The 20,327-nt window shown below is 39.4% G+C and overlaps 1 protein-coding gene across 1 annotated transcript in view; it reads right to left on the bottom strand.

Annotated features, from left to right (window-relative positions):
• Positions 1 to 344: 344 nt before the first annotated feature.
• Positions 345 to 20,327, bottom strand: part of atp11b (ATPase phospholipid transporting 11B (putative)) — a 62,614-nt gene continuing 42,631 nt past the window's right edge. Inside the window, exons 29-30 of the mRNA XM_038715183.1 lie at positions 11,441 to 11,604; positions 345 to 5,200 (exon numbers count right to left, since the gene is read on the bottom strand). Coding sequence (XP_038571111.1) covers positions 5,119 to 5,200; positions 11,441 to 11,604 — 246 coding nt within the window. The 3' untranslated portion in view covers positions 345 to 5,118. The remainder of the gene's footprint in view (positions 5,201 to 11,440; positions 11,605 to 20,327) is intronic.

Below are 20,327 nucleotides of genomic sequence, written 5' to 3'. Positions count from 1 at the left end.
AATTATCAAAATTGTCAATTCATTTTTTGTCAATTACATTGTTTGAGCACTACATACAATTAGAGTTAAAATGTAAAAGAAATTAAGTTTTATACTCAACATAACTGAACAGCGCTCTTCAGATCGTCACGTAAGAGTGAATCTGAGTCTGGTGCATTAATTGCTATGTGCCTGATTAAAAAGCCTTAATTGTGTTTTCCGTCCTTTCCATTACTTGCAAGGAGATTTCTCTTGAGTTGTTGTCAGCCAAGCGCGGCCTTGCTGTTGTTTGGTTCTGGTCAGTTACGGTTTACTTATCACATGATTAAGAGCATTTAAATGAATGAAGTCACACTACAAGCACCCATTTTTAAAAAATGTATTTATTTTGTAAATAGAACAGCATCTTCATAAACATCAGCTAAAAGACAGATTTACAGACCGGAGGAGGAGGGCGGACAGACAGGGCAACAGATATCAGGGAACAGTGTAGTGATGATGATGGTGGTTTATTAATTGCCTGGTGCAGCATGATTTACTGATGAGGAGAGAATATAAATGATTTCAACAAACCATTCAGCACTGCAGCCTCGTGTCATCCTGGCTCATGCTGAGTCACAGGACACTCTGCGGCAGAAAACCAATCGGTTGACATTTTAATTTAGATTCCCCTTTTTAGCTGATTTGATAAAGGAAACCTTAATTTGATTCAAGTCTGCAAACCTTGGCTGAGTTTTCCAGAAGCGTCTCTGCACTGATGTCATCTGTAAGCATTCACGCAGGTTTTTCAGTTAAAAACATTGTCTTAAACTTCTTAACCTCTTCAAGACAAATGTCATACAGTACGTCTAGTCACTGATAATTGTACTGCTGATGCTCATATTCAGTATGTGGCCAATATTTCCAGAAGCAGCAGTACTTGGTTTAAAACCCACCTGTAGACAGAGTTTCCCAGCTTTTGGTGTCTTTTATAAGGGATGGCACATCAGATTATTTTATAAAATATTTAATTACTTTTTTAAATTACATGGCCAAGTAATCTCCTGCTTCTAGAAATACCCCAGAGGCCTCGTATATAAACCCTGTTTCTCTGTTAATGAAGCTTGACGTCGGTGCTGTGATACTTTAGAGAATCAGGTCTTGGTGGTTGTTACTAAAATCACATCTGAGCTTAAAAAAAATAAAGCATCGGTTTTCTGCACTAACAGTAAAGATATGACTTGAATGATAAATGCAATTACTTAACCTCATTTATCTGTTGTCCACCAACTATGACTCAAAACTGACTGGATGGTGCTTTTTGTTGAAGGTGAATATAGTGACCAAAAGTGTTCAAAATAATACATTTATCATCAAGAAATTGTGAAATACTACTGTAAATCTTTTTTTTTTTCATTTATTTGTCTTGTAGCAATTCTTTTTTTTTTTTTACTGTTAGGATTGTTTATCATTTAACAACTACTTGTTGCTTATTTGTATGTCCCTGGTATATAGGACACACCTATATATTGTTTGTATTAATTATTATTGAGGTCATGTCATTTATTTAGTTGTGAACACTTTGGGTCTCCGTAGATGAGCACTGCACTAACACTGCAGGTGTTTCTGCATGGCTCCACCTTATTTACCTTTAGCCAGGAAGTATTCGTCTTCCCTCCTCTGCATTTTATATCATGTAATAACTCAGCAGGGTCATGGTACTAATGCCTGCAAATCCTCCTGAGTTTATTACTGATTTCAAGAGAAGAGCATCACATCTTTAGGGCTGGTTGATGATTCAATATTGTCATCTACTGACCTTCTGTGGAATCACAATCTGTCATTATGACTATTATCTTTTCACAACATTTTGCATCTATTTGCTGTAACATATTTATCAATATTGGAAACAAACACAAAGTACTACTGTGAAAACAGGTGAACAGCTTGTCTGTGGCTCTGGAGGAGAGTTTGAAGTCAAGTCATCAGACTTGAGCCTTCACATTTTCTTGTATTATTCTTGTATGTAGTTGCAATGACTTTGGCATTTACCAGGCAGGGAGGGCCTTACAAAAGCGGCAGGCTGTTTAGATATCTTTACCTCTGCTGCATCAAATTTAACCTTTATTTTAAGGTATTAAAAGGGGTACTCTCTGATTTAGTACTGCATTTCCATGAAGTTACAATTAAAAAAAGAATAGTCAAAATGAATGCAGCAGACACCAAAGCCCCTTGTAAGAGTCTAGCTCCAAAATCACTGGATCCTACAGTTCCCACTATGCAACACACCTGTCATCTTTCGAACTCCATGCCCCGAGTTTATGACGAAGGTTTTCCATCAATTTTCTGAATTCTCGAGCCTAACTCAAGTTGACATCAAGGTTGATTTTTTCAGCTCCCTTCAGAGCTACAGTAGACATACAAGAGTTTTCACAGGATTTGAAACTGACCTTTTTATGTGTATGCATTTTTCCTAATCAGGTACAAATTACAGGTATCATAGGTGTATGCAGGTAGACATTTTAATAGCAGATATGAGCTCAAATGGTTAAAAACAACAGTTGGGTTGTTGGATGGAGTGATCTGGAAGTTTCCACGTGTCCTGTAACAAACTAACATTCAGGCTTGCAGCTGACGGCTCCCAGCTGCACATCACCTTTCCGGTCGACAAAAAAAAGAAAAGAGATTCGAAGGAGGTTCAGCCTCCTGATTACAGGTCTAAGACCAAGCAAAACATCTTGGGAAGTTGCTGCATTCAGGCCATGTACACACACATGTTTATATTGATATGCAAGAAAAGTTAAACACAAACAGAAAAAAAGTACTGCAATAATAAATACACATTTTCATTGTCACCTGCGTGAACAAAGGTTATAACAGGCCCAGGTATGCATTAAACAATGTGTACCATACAGAAAATAGAATATTCAATCAACTGACTGACAAAAAAACATTACTGACCAATTTTGAGCTGCTGAGAAACACCTTAACGTCTTTAAACAGTAACAAACATCCTATGACTCTGTGTGTTCCCTGTGTGAGCTGAGGCATGTACTGGTCATTGTTGTGTGGTTGTTGATGTCAAGTTTAAAACGGTTGTCTTTCTACATTACACTTCTCTCAGCTGTAAGTCACCTTCTACAGTCAACTGAATTCTCACAAAAAAAAAATAAGGTTCAAACTTTTCTTCATTTCACTTTTTTTAGAAGATGAGATCAAACCGAGCATCAAAGAGAAACATTTGACCTTTGAACTGCGGGCAGCGCATGGCCACGGAGATAGTACAGAGCTTACAAATCGGCTACATACTGTACTTCAACCAACACTGCTGCCATCCAAGAACACACACACACACCCTTCAACGTGTGGATAGAAACACACATCACAGCGTAACAGCAAAAATATGATTCAGATGATTTGAATGGTGAGAGACGAGCAATGATTTGAAACAAAAAAATAATAAACTAAATGTGATTTCGATATGTGACATGTGCAAAGCTTTTCTTTTCATCTCTACTGAAGCTGAATTATATTTATTGGATATATCCATCTCTAAAGGTCGAGACATTCTGCTGTCTGGGTCGACGTGTGTCAGCCGTGATTTGGAATAGCATCTCGCCATTAAAGCCATTTTTTTTTGTCTCACTGAAATAAATGGTACCATTATCTGATCCGATACTCAGGAAATATTTTTAGACAACACAGAGGGATGGTTCTACCTCCAGTTATAAAAACCTTTCTTTAAAATATTTCCTGAGCATTATTGGTCTTCAATGCTAAGATGTCTTTGCTAACCAGGCTGATAGAGAAAAGGCATTCAAGGGAAACAGGCTCAAACAGCTTCTATCTGCAGTATCTTCAATAATCTATCAATAATATAACCTCTTTAAAATGTATGGCTTTTTACACAGACCCAATCTGGCCTCCTTCAGAACAATGCACCTGGGGGGACAGAGGCCTGAACAGTCAGACTAGAAAGCAGCACAAACAATAATAATAGTCTTCTTAACAATATAAGCTTCTGTACAATTAGGCACAAAAATAAACACTATCTTTTCCCGTCTGACTCCTTTGGTCTTTGGTTCCACAGTAGAGATGAATCTGCGTGTACAATATCAAGGGAGTGCTGTAGGTCCAAAGGAAACAAGTGTAGACAGTAACAGAATCAGCAAGGTTCTGAAAGCTACAGGGTGGTCTAGCCTTCTCCCTTTCCGTCTGAATGAAAGGTGCAGCACGGCCAAAGAGGAAGTTTATGTAGCAGTTTATGGAAGCAACATGATGTTGGACCTTCGCTCCAAATCTACACCTTAAGATTAACCCTTAATGTAGTCAGACTTTGCGGAGCTTCTGTCCTAGTGCTACATGGATGATCCTGGTAGCTGGAGTCTTCAAGCCACATCAGTCCTGTGTTGAGGTTAGTCAGCATGTCCAAACCAGCTCCTTCGATTACTGTCCTCACGCTGCAATGCTTTGAGCAAGACTGATGCTTGTAATTATCTATTTTTCTGCAGCAAATAGTCCAGATTGTCAGGAATCTCCATTCTGTGTCAACAAATGTGTTAGACTTACAGTACAAGGTCATTCTTATGTCAGTTGCAAGAAAATAGAAGTTTGGAAACTGTACTGAAATGATAATAGCTGCATGAGAGTTCATGTACCTGGGGCTGACATGTCTTCATTAACCTTTTAAAAAGCTACTGAATTTAAGTATGATGTTTTCAGAGACTCCCTGTAAGCAGCAGGAGTCTGATGTTGTTTTAGCTGCTCAGATGTCACCAGTGTCTTTTTACAGGAGTAGCTCCACAGATGTCCGCTTCATGCCATGCTGACTTGCTCCATACTTCATATTTCATTTCCTTCCATGTCAGAGCTCCCATATGACGTCCTTCAACCCTTCTACTAAGAATCGATTCACTCGGGGAAACAAATTGGTGAAGGATAAAGCAGCCAGCTGCTGAGTCGAGTCCTTTGGTTTCACATAATGCGACAGCTCCCATCTGTGTCTCCTTTGCATCCAGCTGAGAAGGCGCTGACTTTAAATTGAAGACAGTTTCTAAAATGGCAGAGGGGTGGGGGTGTGATTATGACCCATGGCAGAGTAGTAGCCCCCACCCCCACCCACCCCACAGCTCTGTGTGTTACAGTCAGTGGCTCTGGAAGTCAGCAATTGTTGGCCTCAATGGGCGACAGCGTCAGGATGCTGCGATCGTTGGAGTAGAAGTTCTCTGTGTCGCTCCAAGATCTGAAAACAGGCAGCAGTGACTGAGGGTTAGGAGACTGACGGAGTGTGTGTGTGTGTGGACAGTGGGTGTGTGTGGACAGTGGGCTCGGCTGTCACTAGCTTACATACTGTTGTCCAGAAGTTTTGCGACTACAAACTAAATAATCAGGCTGGAAGAAGCAGCAAAGAGTGAGGGATGGAAGAGAGAAGAATTAGTAATGGGTGTGATGAAATTAGTAATGAGTATCAAAAGTCTCTCCTCATTAACTCACACTAATCCAGGTTTATCAGGGAAACTCTAGTTTCAGAGAATTATAAAGATCCCAGAAACTTTTCTTGCCAATCAGCAGGGGGTCCTACCAGAATGCATGATTTTTTCCTTGTTTTGAAAAGGGTGGGGCTCAGTGGGAAAAAGGCAATGTCACCTATATATCAGAGATTAGTGACATTTGAATAAAAATGTGATGACAGTTGTGGGGTTGAAACCACACCTACACGGTCCTGAAGAAGCAGATTAGCTGAGTTTGAGTGTTACTGTAATAAATACTCTTAATAAAGAATAACTAAGGATTTGTCAAAACAATTTGTACTACAACTGTGTACTTTTAGATAGCCATTACATTTTTTTTTTAACTAAAAGTTGAAATATGTGGAAAAAGTACACTGTTAAAATGTTTTTGAGGGGCGTTAAAGTCTATCTGTGTTTAGTAAAACAGGTATAATGACTACTAGATATTACTACCATCAATGTTCTGGGTTTAACTTAAAGAGTACACAGAACAAAGAAAACATGTCAGTGCATTATTTAAATAAGATCACTAATTACTTAGGCCTTCCTTGATCTGGATCAAACAAAAAACAGGCTGGGAATGAAAACACATGTTAAAATACAAGTATATCTACTATAATCTCTTTTTTGCTTCAAAGTGTAAAAAGCAGAGTGCTTGGAAATGCAAATGATGCACAGGCTTTAATGCTGTCTCATAGACAGCTCATTAGCCCTTAAGTAATTTATGTCTTTGATCTCACACTTAAAAAAAGATAATGGTAACGGTTCTTTGCTACAAATGCTTGGTGCCTCTTAAAACACAAATCTATCCCATTAAATGTCTTTGAATCTGTCTCTGGTTTGTTCTTAGAGGAGGGAGGGAGGTTGAGATGAGACTTGAGCTACTCAGCTCATGAATAAAAATCAACACAATCATCATAAAGAGAACTAAATCGTGATAAACAAGCGTCAACAACATCCTTGCCTCATATATCCACTCAAGACAACCAGGAAATGTATCTGATTTTCTGCAGTTAAAATATACATACCTAAGTTTAGTTATTAGAAAAATACGTATATTACCATCTTCCACAACATTAAAACAAATATGCATTTATTATAAAATCTAGCATATACGGTCTATTTTTATTTAGAGACATGGCGGAGGCACACTTCCTTTCTGTTATTAGCATAGCAAGCTGGATATCCTTTGGAAATGTCTAATAAAGACTGATCTAGTACAAAATACCACTCAATACATTTTCCAACTAAATGGCCAGTGACTGGGCTGGACTAGAAAAAAAATACAATTTGGATACGTCATGAAAGTCACTGTTTGCAACTGTTAGAAAAGGTCTCAAATGTCACGACAAACCAACCATCACCATGCTGACTCGCATCAAAGTACAACCAAAGCCAGCGATCAGAGCTTCTACCTCCAAGTGCCAGCGGGGAGGAGCAGAGAGACCATCAACATCTATCCAGTTTAAACCTCATCTCCCCATGACTGCACAAGTAAAGCCTGAAATGTGCATGCAGCTTTTGCATGCTGAATAGTTTTGTAGCATTTAGTTTTAATACACGATGAGAGGGAGACTCACTGCGCCTGTCCATCCACATCTACAGATGCATTTTTGATTTCTAAATGTCAGCTGCCCTGCTCATTTCTCATGACCTTTATTATAACGCTGCTCTCTGAGATGAAGACAACCGTTTTAAGACCTGGTAAACAGGAAAACAGGGCCACCCAGGGACTTTAAATAGGCTGATGACTCAAATGGTGGTTTGACTTGAGGCACTCTCACATGCTACATCACCAGCCCGGCTGTCTACCAGGGCTGGGGTCAAACTGAAAAAACCTCAGTGCTAAAACACATCTTTGCTCTCCGGGTTACGACAGAACAAAGAGGACGTTAGCACCGAAACACTTTTGGTATAAGCCGGTGGGAACATGAACCCAAGAAAAGAACACAACAGGCAGATTTCTGACAAGACAAAGCTCATGGGGGCATTAACGGCACATGAATAATTAATGTGGAACAACATTATGCAGATTTCAGACACAGAAGGACAAGGACACAGAGAGACAGGGAAAGACAAGTGCAAAAGGAGGAGTGTGTGAAGGGGCACAAATACATACAGGTTTACATTGTATACAGAGTACCAAAGGCAACAGCAGCCCCCATGCAACACGACAGTCTGGACATTCTTGTTTTGTAGCCTGTAGTGGACAAGGCAGGTGGAGTTGTGTGTAATATAAACCTGTGGAGGAGGTAAACTCCACCCACCTAAAACACCCCCGGGTATAAAACGAGCATGCCGGCAAAGTTGGCCTCTTCTCAGAAGCACATATAAGGCTTCAGGATCCAGTAGAAAATACTAATATATACAGGAAGTAGCAAAAAAACAAACAAACAAAAAACAGACTCTCTGAGACTACATTTCCCATCAATCTGTCTGATTTTGGGTGTGGTCCCCTTGTTATAGGAGAAGAGGAGGAGCAAGAGGTGTCACAAAGTAGCTGAGTTTCTATCCAAGGATTTTAGATTACAGATAACAGTTGTCGGAACTTTTAATCAAATTTCCAACAAACTGATAACTTGAGGTTTGTTGTTGGTTCAATTTAGTTGCATAAAAGTTACCAAGTGTTTTTGTTTGTTTAGATTCTTTTGTGGATATTAGCCTGTTAATTGGTGCATCCAAATACAATTATTTATTTTCAACTGCAAAAATATATTTTCATGTTTTGGAAATGCCAATAGAAAAGCCCACCTCATTTGCACTTTATTTTTTCACAATTAAAAGGTCTGAATAAAATGTGTCATTGTGACATTTGGATGAGATGCAGCTGCTGGGATCTGACCATTACACACGTGTGTGTATCTAATTTATTATGAAATACATCTTTCTGACTCCTGACATCTGGGTCCGTTCCTGCTTTTTAATTCAGTTGTGGCCATCATTCAGCGCTGCAACAACAGGCCAAGACAAGCAGCCAGCTACAGTTGGGCTTCCAATATATAACAGATAAATACTTTATGTATAATATACGTTTGTAAATATGCTTACTATATGTCCCATCCCAGCCATTGAGCATGTTATATAGGACTGGGTGGATATCTATATCAATATCTATATCTATATATATGTAGATATAGATATATTATATTCCCCTATGGCAGTATTGTAGCATTAAGGCCAAATGTGGGCCGAGTCTCACTACTCGTTCATTCATTGTTGGTGGTTTTCTGGTTTATTTCCTTAAACCCAAAAGGTAAGGGAAGGAGATGACATGGAGAGAAGGACAGGGAAAGTGATTTTAAGGGGATAAGGGATAAAAACTAAGCTGGCATATTCAGTACCGATTCAATTAGTTGATTGTGTTTTTTGTATTTACAGCATAAAGAACACCCAAGCAGAGCATTTTACTCATGCTTATTGTTTTATGTTTATGCTTCTGGGAGTACAAATTGACTGCTGTTTGCTCATTTGGAAGAATCCAATTGTTTGCTTTGTGCCAAGGTCAGAAAACAAATCAATCATTCCCACAGGAAGAAAGTCATCTAAATTGAATGGTGCATTTAGTGGAAATTTAACCCAGAAGCAAGGCAATAGTTTCCTTTCTTCCAGTAAACTGACCCTGACAATGATTGAAATAGATTATTTGATAGTGCATATCCCACCCACCACTCTGAAGAATAATGAAAGGTATAATATTAAAATGTGGGACATATTTTACGCTCCCTACTGGCTAAATCAAAGTTTTAAATTATCAGATTATGATACGATTTATTTGCACACAGGCCTGGCGCAGGATAAAGTAAGTTATAATGTGTCGTTATAGCCAGTCACAATTTCAGATCTCTGCTTTGAGATTGTTCATGAGACTGCAGCATCCGCCAGGCCTGACTGACTGGTATGACAGTCCTCTACTATACCACAGGGTCTGCAGGTTGTTGTCCAGAGAGGCTGAAAGGAGGGTGGGGAGGAACAGTTCATCCCTTATTTGACCTGCATGCTATCATTGCCTTTACACATAAAGTCAAGAACAAACAAACATGCGTGCCCACAGCACTTCTACCCGACAAGGTCCACTGCAAAACACTCACACACAAAGAACAAGAATGCTACATCTTCATTACTGATGTAATCAATACCGAGTATCCCAAGCTGTTTTGGGAGTATTGATTGCTCAGCAGAAAGGGCCGATCAGGTCAATTTATCAATGACCCCGCTGGGATTCAGGTAAAAAGACACAATAACAAACTGTGAACTCAGCTTACTCATCTTTAAAGCTGCACTAAGCAAAAAAAATGTTTTATCTGCCTTTTTCACAAAGTGGAACTGCAGCAGAGAAGGAAGTTTTATCTGCACATCACAGATAGCTCACTTAGTGCAGTAAACTGACATCATGTTTCATTATTTATACTTCTCTCTGCTATTTATGGTCACCAAAATGCAAAATTGTCAAGTGCAGCTTGAAAGTTATGTTTCCACAACCCGTCACTTATGAAGCACTTTCACATCTCTTCAATCATAGGTCATTACTGGAGATGTGCACACCCAAAAGTGGTGTTAAAATACGATTCCACCACCAATATAGGAGTCAACCGAGAGCTAACAAGTCAACTTACGCCCCATCCACACTACTTCGTTTTAGTTCACAAACGGAGAATTAAAACGAATACGATCTCCGTCCACACCAGCGTTTCCGCTGCGTTTTGGAGTTGATCTTCGCCTACATTAAAACGACTGAAAACGCACAGCTAGGACCCGTTCAGGTGCACTGGGCATGCGCGTGCCAGTGTACACATGAAGCAGATGGTCTATTCCGTAGTTACAGAAGATTTGGTGAAAGAATAAATAAATACAGACTACGCATCAGACCACTTTTTTTTTTTTGTTGCATGGATCAATAACGAGCTGGAATTGAATGTAACACGGGAGTGTGGGGGCAGAAAATACACAGTACAGAATATTTTAATAAAAATATGATGTCAAAAACCTGGTAAGCAGCATCGTGTTTCTGCTTTGCAAGACCCAATCAGAGAGCCGAGCGTGAGCGGCTGCGTCATCGTTTCACACCCTCCGGAGTTTTGAAATGCAAAACGGGGTCGGCAGCGTTTCCAAACTTCTCCGTTTTAGGTCTTCGTTTTCATCGTTGTAGTCTGGACGGGGAGGTGCAAACGTAGCAAAAGGTCTCTGTTTTAATTCGAAAACGCAGTAGTGTGGATGGGGCCTTAAAAACTGACATATAGACATTGGTGTCATCTGTTAAAGTGCATTACACAGGCAAACTCCTGTTTGGACAGAAACAGAGGAGTGATAGGACAGACATAACAACAGATCATAGCATAGATGATTAGACACATGGACTAATAGACAGATCTGCCCTAATGTAGGGGCTACACAGACAAGACAGGTTACATAGTGAAATATTGAGAGTGGTTAGATGCCTGTACATCAGGTCGCCAATGTAAAGGCCTTAATAAAAATACTGTAATCCAAAATCCCCCTGGCTAGACTGCGAAACATCCACATCTGCATGCTATGTAGAAGGCATGGCCATTACAATCTACTCAGTCATCGGTCTCTATAATTTTGGTTATAAGGTGTGCCGATATATTTCTGTACACTACTGTGGATACGAGACAAAGCACACCTTTCTGTCTGATTAATCAAAATGTTCAGACTCCAGAAACTCATTATAGTGCAGTTGTTGAAGTCACACATTTTCAGCCTCTAACTCCTTGTTCAGGTGTTGTCCCAAAGTTATGCTACGCCGCACCTAAAACCAGTCTCTCTAACTGTCTGAAACCCTGCTCTCCCACAACGGTATACTCAACTACAGATCTGAACAAGTAAGACAAATAGAGTCGCAACCACATTAGGGGCTAAAAAACTCAGGGCTGCAGCACAAATTTTTGAAACCAAGAGGAGGAGGTTCATCAGGATTCATAATCAATGTTTCTTGACATTGTCATCCTCCCCACCTGTTGCTGCGGCTGGATGCTTGGCAATTGTTGGTGCTGGCCTGGCACTGCCCGGTCATTTGCTCCAGGAGGCAGGCCAGGCGGGAACAGCCGCTCTGCCCATGTTGGTAGCAGCACAGGGACTCCACACAGCTGAGGGCCTGCGCCTCGGGGGTTGATAGAGACTGTAGGAAGGAGAAAAAATGTGGGAGGGCAGAGAAACAGCAGGAGAAAGAAAGGGTGACATGAAAAGTTGGAGTGGCATAGAGAGGGTAAGATAAATGACAGAGAAGTAAGAAGAACAGAGGACAAAAAGAAAGAAGGCAGAAAAGAAGGAAAGAGAGATGTGAGTGGAAAAAGAGAAGAAAAAATATATATTAATACCATAATACAGGTTCACTGTCACATTCTGACATGATGATAAGGGCAACTGGAGGATGACATATTGCATGCTATCACGGAACAATGATGTACAGGAAAAACATTCAAAACATGCTACACAAGGGGCTCAGATGTTGCAAATAAAATCCTAAAACCTGTAAACAACGAAATCTGAGAAAACAGACAAAAAAGCTCACAATGATAAATCAGAATGATTTGCAGTATATTTTAGGGAATAAAGCAGATTCACAGTCTGCACTTGGCCTTTATTTGGGAATCACATCAGACTGAAGAGCCAAACAAATATTTGGGTTTGCTTGAACATTTCTTAATCTTTCCTAATCTCTTCCGAGTTAAACTTGAGACCATGATCTGGATTATTTAGTTTCTAAAATGGCTTTATTCTAGGTTTTTAATAATGGCTGTTTTGACACAAGTACTGCACTGTCTAAATAACGAGACTATTGTCTCTATATGTATTTTATGAGTAATCAGATGTTTCAATGAGCTAGTGACACATTGGTGAACAAAGCTGAATCAAACTGCTGCCTAGAAACCTGCAGGATCAGGTGGTTCTGTTAACCTGAGTCAGCATCTGAGAGAGAGACAGCGTGTGATTGAAAAGAGAGAAAGTGAAGAGCATAAAGGCAAAGAGGAAACAAATCAGCTTAAATTTGTACTTGTTGTAATCAATTACAGGCGTTATTTCTGAATTAATATTTTTTAGATTAAAAGTTTAACTCAGCTTTTCGACTACACAGAATTTAAACCCTCCAGTTTCTTACAGCATATGGAGAGCCAAATAAACCCCAAGATGCTTGATTAAAGTCTAGAATAGCAAGTCAAGGTAAAATCAGCTTTTGTAGGAAACAAATTCTTTCAAATTTTATCATTTGATGCTGGATCCCGTATTAAAGCCCAAGCCCAAATTGTCCTATTTTGTTGCCGTTCTCTGCAGCAGAAATTGGAGACACTGTTGGCATGAAACCAAACGTATGGTTCTTGGCTGGCAACAGCAAAACACAGACAGGACAAACTGAAAATGATTTATCCTGGCAGTGTCATGTGTCCCCTCGATAATAAATGCATTGTTTTTTTCCTCTTGAAAAGAGGTCCAGAAAAAGTTTAGTTCTTGTTACAGCAATGCAACGGTCACTACCACAATAGTACAGAGAAAAGTGGAGTCAACATACTGTCCAAATCACAGTAAAATCAATGATAGGAACCAAGCCACTGCAGTAGCCATGGATGGTAATGTATCCTAGACAAGTGTTTATTTGTTGAAGTGTCCTTAGCGTATCTTTGTTGGTACGACCATAAAGGTGATAAATACTGCCAGCTTTTCATTAACTCTATGATGACTGATATTGCTTGCATTAATTACCGGCAACCAATCGCATCAATCTGTAAAGCAGGTATCAGTCATCACAGGGCTTCTCTATCAGAAGCACTGGAAAGCAGAGTTGAGGTACTGTAGTTTCAGTGGCAGTCATGTTACGAAGAACGAACAATCAACTGTGGCTGTTTCACAATTGCACTGTTTCTGAGAAACACAACAGTCAGTTTTTGTTATGGAGCAGCAGCAGCAGCAATATGATGTGAAACCAGGCCAACTGTATGATCTTGTTCAGATAATTTCAGAGAAAACAAAACCTGAATTGATGGTTTGGTCATAAAATGATCAAGGCCTCAGTGACAGCTATATAGGTGACATCATCCCATGGTTGATTTACTATATTAGCTATAGAGTTCAGCTAAAGTTCATGTTCTCTATCCTTTTATTTAGACGAACATTATCGTGGTTTACACAACTGAGAGAGTGAAGTATCTTTGGCAACATCTTTCTGGCAACTGTCTACATAAGTAAATTCAATGATCTTTGGTTTATAGCATGATATCGTGCTCACAAAGCACATTGTATGCAGAGAAAACAAAACAGTGAAAGTCTTAAATTACAGAAGAAAAATTATACTCTCTCACACACACACACACATATATATATATATATATATATATAAAAAATGAGATACCAAATACTTACAAGCCAACAATGATATATCATTCAGGTTTTAATACCGAGTATTATTAGTAAATATGGTGGGATTAGATGGTTGAATAAAAATACAGACAAAGACAATGAAGTCAGCATGCCAACAGCATTCTCTATCTCTAAACTCTGACCCCAGACTTGATCAATAACAGTGAGGGATGAATTGAGACCAGAATAGGAAAGGATGGGGGACAATCATAGATAGATAAGGGAGGATGGGGTCAGTAATATCTGTGTAGGGAAGGATGAGGTTCATTCCTGGAAGGGTGGGTATGGGTGTGATCATGGTGGCACGGGAGAGGGTGTCGTCATTCATATAGGAATTCATAGAGGAAGTGAGACCAACAGAGAGACATACGGGAATAGTATTTTTACATATGAAATAAAAGGGCAGTGCAGGGACAGCTGTAACATACAGCCATGGGGGAATGACTGAAAGAGTAGGTTGTCTTAACCAAATATGAGAACATATGTGGTTGACTGCAGTTGTCACGGGGTGGCACAGGATTGGTTGGTACTCAGGTGAAGCCATAATGCTGGGATAGTGCGAGGGGGACAATGGGAGTGAAGTACGGTACTACCTAGGGGAGCAGGGGTCTGGGCCGGGGGCAGCAGGGGGAGGATAAGCAGCTAGCAGGTGCCAATTGTCCTCCCCTGGGCTCCGCTGGGCTTTAACAGGGTCATATTCTGGGCCGACTGAACCCTCACCCTCTTCCATCTGAAGGACACAAGATGCTTACAGTGAGCCCTGTTGGCCAGTTAAACAGCTCATCATTCAGCCAGGTAGACTGTTGGTTGGTCAGACATCGACATAGCAACATAACCAGTAAAGGCAGCCTGATAACTAACCAATCACACCGCAAACATATCTACAGTAGTCATTTTGTCTTATATTAAGTCTTTAAATTTGATAACTAATTTTTCTAAAAACAAGTAGACATTTTAATAGGTATCAAAAAATAATATTTGATTATTAGAATGTTGTTTTGAGGCGATTTTCATTTGGGCACTTAATATAAGACTAAAAGACTGCAGATAGAGCTGATGTGATTTTCAGTGCTGCTTATTCACCAACTACCAAGATAATTAATCAGTTAGTAAGCAAGTAGTCAGTCACTGAGTCAGTCCAGGTTGCACTGTAGGTGAGGCAGTTAATTACATTTCTGACCATCACTCTACAGTGTGCTCTAATACACTTATACATACAGCATATAGAGACCAAATCGATGCTGATCCCCTTTTTAAAGGCATTCACAAGTGACCTCACCAACAATGTTTCAACAGAATTGAGAGAAAAGTTTCAGCTTACAAAGCAAATAAGAGTAGCTGTTTCCTGCTTTTTCAAACAAGACACTAATGTGCATCCCAGGTCTTATTCTCCTGCAACAGATCTGATCCTCATTTTAATTGGGACTGGGAGCTAATCATAAATCACGGCTTATGAAGAAGCCCTTCAGAAAATCTGAGTGGGGTGATGAGGTCACAGGAGGAGGGCTTTAATTTCTCACAAAAGCAGTGACAATTGACCATATTGGCGAGAAGGCCGGCAAGCTCAGAAATAGCATTAAAATTTGAGCAACAACTGAGCAGAGAGAAGCTGCAGCCATATGAAAGATGTCTCGAGGGAAGAGAATCCTTCTAGTGCAGATAAGAGCAAATCTATTAGTGTCCAAACCAATTAACCTACTGCTGAATCTATCAGAGCTACAGAGTAGGCAAGCAACAGAAAACCCAGGAGAGCCCCCAGGGTTTTTTTGTGATTACCTCCCTCTAATCTAATTAGGAAAAAAAAGACGCTGAAAGACAGTGGAATTCTTTCAAGAGGACTGAATAATAATTGTACATTGTACATTGCATTGTACAGTAGGGGTGGGAGAAAAAAATCGAAACATGTATCGATACACGGAGGCCAAGTATCGAATCTTTTATTATATAAATTGTACACAAGAATTTTACTTTTTGGTACTATAATAATAAAATCAGTTGCTTTGGGGAATTTGAAGTTGGAAAAAAGGTAATAAATTGCAATATATCGCAATATTTTTTAAATCGCAATAATATCGTATCGTGACATAAGTATTGTGAAATTATCGTATCATGGGGCCTCTTGTGATTCCCACCCCTATTGTACAGCACATTAACATGAATGCACACTTTGATTTTGAACCCAGTAAGAGCACCTTGTGTAGTTCTACCAATTCAAGAAATTACTCAAAGGAAATGGGATCTCTTTTGCATAATGCGCACACAATGCTTAATGATAACTCAGTCTACAGTTTGTCTCTGCGTTGCCTGTCATTAGTGACTTGGCATCTACACATATTTGCCAGTTTTGTTAGATACACAAAGCTAAAACTACTGCAATTAACCCAACCTTTATGAAGGTTACAATGTCTGTTGAAACTGTTGTTCAGAGGTGTTTCTAGGCTACGCTTATTGATATTTATAGGCCGACAAAATATTACAAACAACTCTCAGTGGAATGCCATACAGCTCAACAGCGCCACAAACTACAGCCTGCAAAATGATCATTAAGTTGTATCAACACCTCTCTAAAACAGTTTGGTTTTAAAAAAAATAAGCAATAAAACCTTTCTGAAGGTAGGATTTATTGGAGGGCTGTTGTATTAGACTGCATAAGTTTTAGCAACGTGTATATACTGGTGGTTTGTAAACAACTATAAACATAAAACATATCCTACAGCAAGTGTTACAGAACAGTCAGAATTAACATGCCATATAGCTGTAAGGCATTTAAAAGAAATCAAGCATATTAGGGCCACAACTAACAATTATTTTTATTATCAATTAATCTGTCGATAATTGCTTTGTTTGGTCTATAAAATGTAAAAAAATTGTGAAAAAATTCAATAATAACGTCCCAGAGCCCAAGGTGTTGAAATAGCTTGTTTCATGCAATAAGCAGTCTAAATATATTACAATTTACAATCATATCTGAAACGCATCAAATCCAAAAAATGAAGCATGAAACAATTAATTGATTATTATAATAGCTGCTGATTAATTTCCTGTCCATCACCTAATTAATTAGTCGACTAATCTTTGCACCTTTTAACCATACACAAAATACAAATCTACAAACATGATCTTGGACAGTTATATATACACCAAATTCAAGAGAGCTGTCCAAGATCAAGATTTGTTTTGGGCTTTTGGCTCACACTATTGTTAGCGTTTCCCTTGCAGGGTGTTTATAATGATATCTGCTATGACAGCACAAAATCTTCAAGTCATCAGTCTAAAATAGCTGTGATAATAACACAGCAGTCTGTCATGCTTCTAACAGGAGAGCATCATGCTGCTGTGCAAGGCGGCCCGGACCAGTCCAAGAATCTGTCATGCAGCTGTAGTGGGGTATCTGTCTTCTTTTGTGGGTCTGCTAAAACCATGCAGGTGGTTGTGGGGGGTCTGTCTCCAGTGCTGAATCCAGTTTGAGGGTGTTTGGCTGTGCATATGTCAAAAGAACGAACCATGCTATAGATAAAAGGGGTGGTGTGATGCACTGCACCATGCGACTGCGTGATGTGTCACTTTAAAATGAGCGTGACATGCCAGACTGTGGTTGTATAAGACCACTAGCTGATGGTCAGGCGGCAGGTCTGGCCAGGTGCTCTGATATTGGCCTAATGCAGATGCAGAACTTCACAGTCAGCAAGGTACTTCATAAATTATGACTTTGTTGGGGTGTAGCAGTGGGGGGAGTAATGACAATGCCATGCAGAAACAGGCTGAAGGAGTGGAGGTCTCAGAACACATTCTCAACATCATCCTCTCACTAAAATACAACACATGCAGCGGCTGATATCACATTATTTAGCTTTATCTCCAAAATGTGTTTAGTGTCCCCCTGTCCCAATCACAGAGAATGCCGATTGGCTTGTCCAGGGCATGCAGTCACACACGACACAAAAGAAACTGTTCTAACATTAACAGCACACTTCTCTGCAGTCAGTGCACTGCTAGTGTTTGAAACAGGCCTCAGTGGGACTAAATCAAGTTCAGACCTGGGAGAAAGAACATTTCAGTACTGTATGAATGGTCATAAACAGGAGCACTTCTTCCATAAAGCAATGTTTCTACTTTTTACCGGCTGTCCATGTTATGCTGTAAATTAGATTTAAATCCTGATTTTCTTCATCTTAACCTTACCTACATTAATAATCTATGAGTAAGTGCTTCAGACAGAAATTCTAAACACTATCTGACATAAAACCTTTCAAAGCAATATATTTTTGACCATGAACAGTTAGCGTTAAGCCTAAAACTTGCATGATAAGTATTAGGGCCGGACCCAAATATCTGATATTTGGACCTGCTCAGATCAGCCTCTCTCAATCTGGACTCTCAGCTACAGTTCCCCATGCTCTGCACAGCAGCCACCAACCTGGTTCGGCACGCATCTATTTTCACTCTACCTCACTCTTCCCTTGCTAAACATCTGATCCCTAAACCTGCAATAAATATTCCTCTTTTCTGTAACTCCTCCCTTTATTAGTTAGCCATAACAAAGTTAAAAACTTCAACCTTCGTTGCTGTTCTGTTCTATCTATGAAATATGTAGCTGTAGCTCGTGAAATGACTTGAAATGCTTGCTTATCAACACCTCCGGCGGCGGCAAAGCTTCGATTATTCACCGTTAATTACTATCAAAGCTCAAAAAATGACATTCGGGCCAGCCCTAAAGAGTATATGAAAAAGAACTGCTATTAATTTTGAAAAGCCGTGTTTTGTAAATACAGTATCTCACAAAAGTTTGGGGTGTACTCACTTTTGTTGCCAGTGGTTGAACATTAATGGCTGTTTGATGTGTTATTTTGAGGGGACAGCAAATTTACACTGTTATACAAACTGTACACTCACTACTTTACATTGTAGAAAAGTGTCATTTCCTCAGTGTGGTCACATGAAAAGATATAATCAAATATTTTTAAATATGTAAGGGGTGTACTCACTTTGTGAGATACTGTACATATATAAAGAAACAATAGCCCCCGTGGTGGTTTGGAAAATATTTTAAACAAACTAATGGAAGTGAAATTAAATTTACAAGGAGCAGCATTAATACAGGGAGACAGGACAAATACAGGGAGACAGGACAAGCCAGTAATGATGGCTGACTATTCACAAAAAATATATAGATATATCCCAAAAAGTACGAATCTAAAAATATTGCTTTTGAATAAAGCACTCCTGGGATACTTGTTTTATTTGAATTGATTTTTAGATATATTTTAAGCCCAGGGCTGAATGAATCTCATCTCCTCTACCTAATTTTGCCCAGCTGGCTCTTGGCTCTGGACAGAGGCTGCAGAGCGATGAAGTCATCACCTATCGCCACTCGGTTGGAATACATCTACACCCAGAAGAATACACAGAGAGGATAGGAGGAAGAACACACAGAGACACACATAGGAGGTTAGATATCAAGCATACTAAGCTCACTTTCAGAATCTCACTCACACAGACAAAACAGGACAACATTTAGAGGAGAACAACAAACCCCACACAGGATTGGAAGAGGCAGTTCTGATTTTCTGAGAAACTATAGGAGAGGCGAAAGGGGAAAAAAAGGTAGAAACAGTCTCCAGTTGGACAAATAAATACAATAACAGCAGGAGTCTGCTGAGAGGTGACCATGCACACTGTGTGTTTGTGTATGTGCGTGTGTGTGTGTGTGTGTGTACAAAAATAAGTCATGCAGTGTGTGTTTGTGCAACTGAACACCATGCTGTTCCTGTAAAGAAGCGGGTAACTCATGACCGTAGAAGCTGAAAAAATAATCAACTATTTAAACAATGTGACAAACAGAACATTTTCTTTCTCTATCTAGAATTCAAATTACTGTGACATTTTACTTTATTTTTTCCCACCAGGCTTTGAGGCTTTTGTCACATTAGGTAATACAATTTCCATTTTTGTGATGCAAATAGGGATAGTATTAAATTAAGTATTAAATCCAACACTGCACACACAAGGCAGTTTAACTACTGGAATGTGTTTGGCCTTCTCTGTGCCATTTCATTACTTTTAATGAGTTTTACTTTTGAGAATGCATACTTTGTCTAATTGGTCCTATATTAATTTAAAAAAGCAAACAAAATGTTTCTGAAGAAGCTGGTGCAGACAAACTTTTGGTTTCCACTAGAACATTTTCCTGACAATTTCTTGTAGTAGAAAGTTTGTTCTCCACACCTGATATTATAATCTCTGCCTGACTTCTTTCTCTTATCCTGCCTTTCAAACAACAAAAGATCTGCCTTTTCCAGTGTAGCTACGAGAGAGTTGACGCACAGAACACATGGAGGATAGTGCAAAAATGTGTTTAATAAAAATTATTAAAGAGTGATTTGAGGACTGCTGTGACTACACTGCACCTTGGATTCAGACCAGCAGGGTGCAAGTAATCTGAAACACAGGGAAACCTTTGAGAAGTATACAGATAAATGCTGGAATAGG

This window comes from Micropterus salmoides, unplaced genomic scaffold (genome assembly GCF_014851395.1).
Source record: "Micropterus salmoides isolate LMB-PRFRI ecotype aquatic unplaced genomic scaffold, ASM1485139v1 Ms_hic_scaffold_13, whole genome shotgun sequence".
Lineage (NCBI taxonomy): Eukaryota > Metazoa > Chordata > Actinopteri > Centrarchiformes > Centrarchidae > Micropterus > Micropterus salmoides.
The sequence above is the reverse complement of the archived record's forward strand: the minus strand, read 5'-3'. Positions and strand labels throughout refer to the sequence as shown.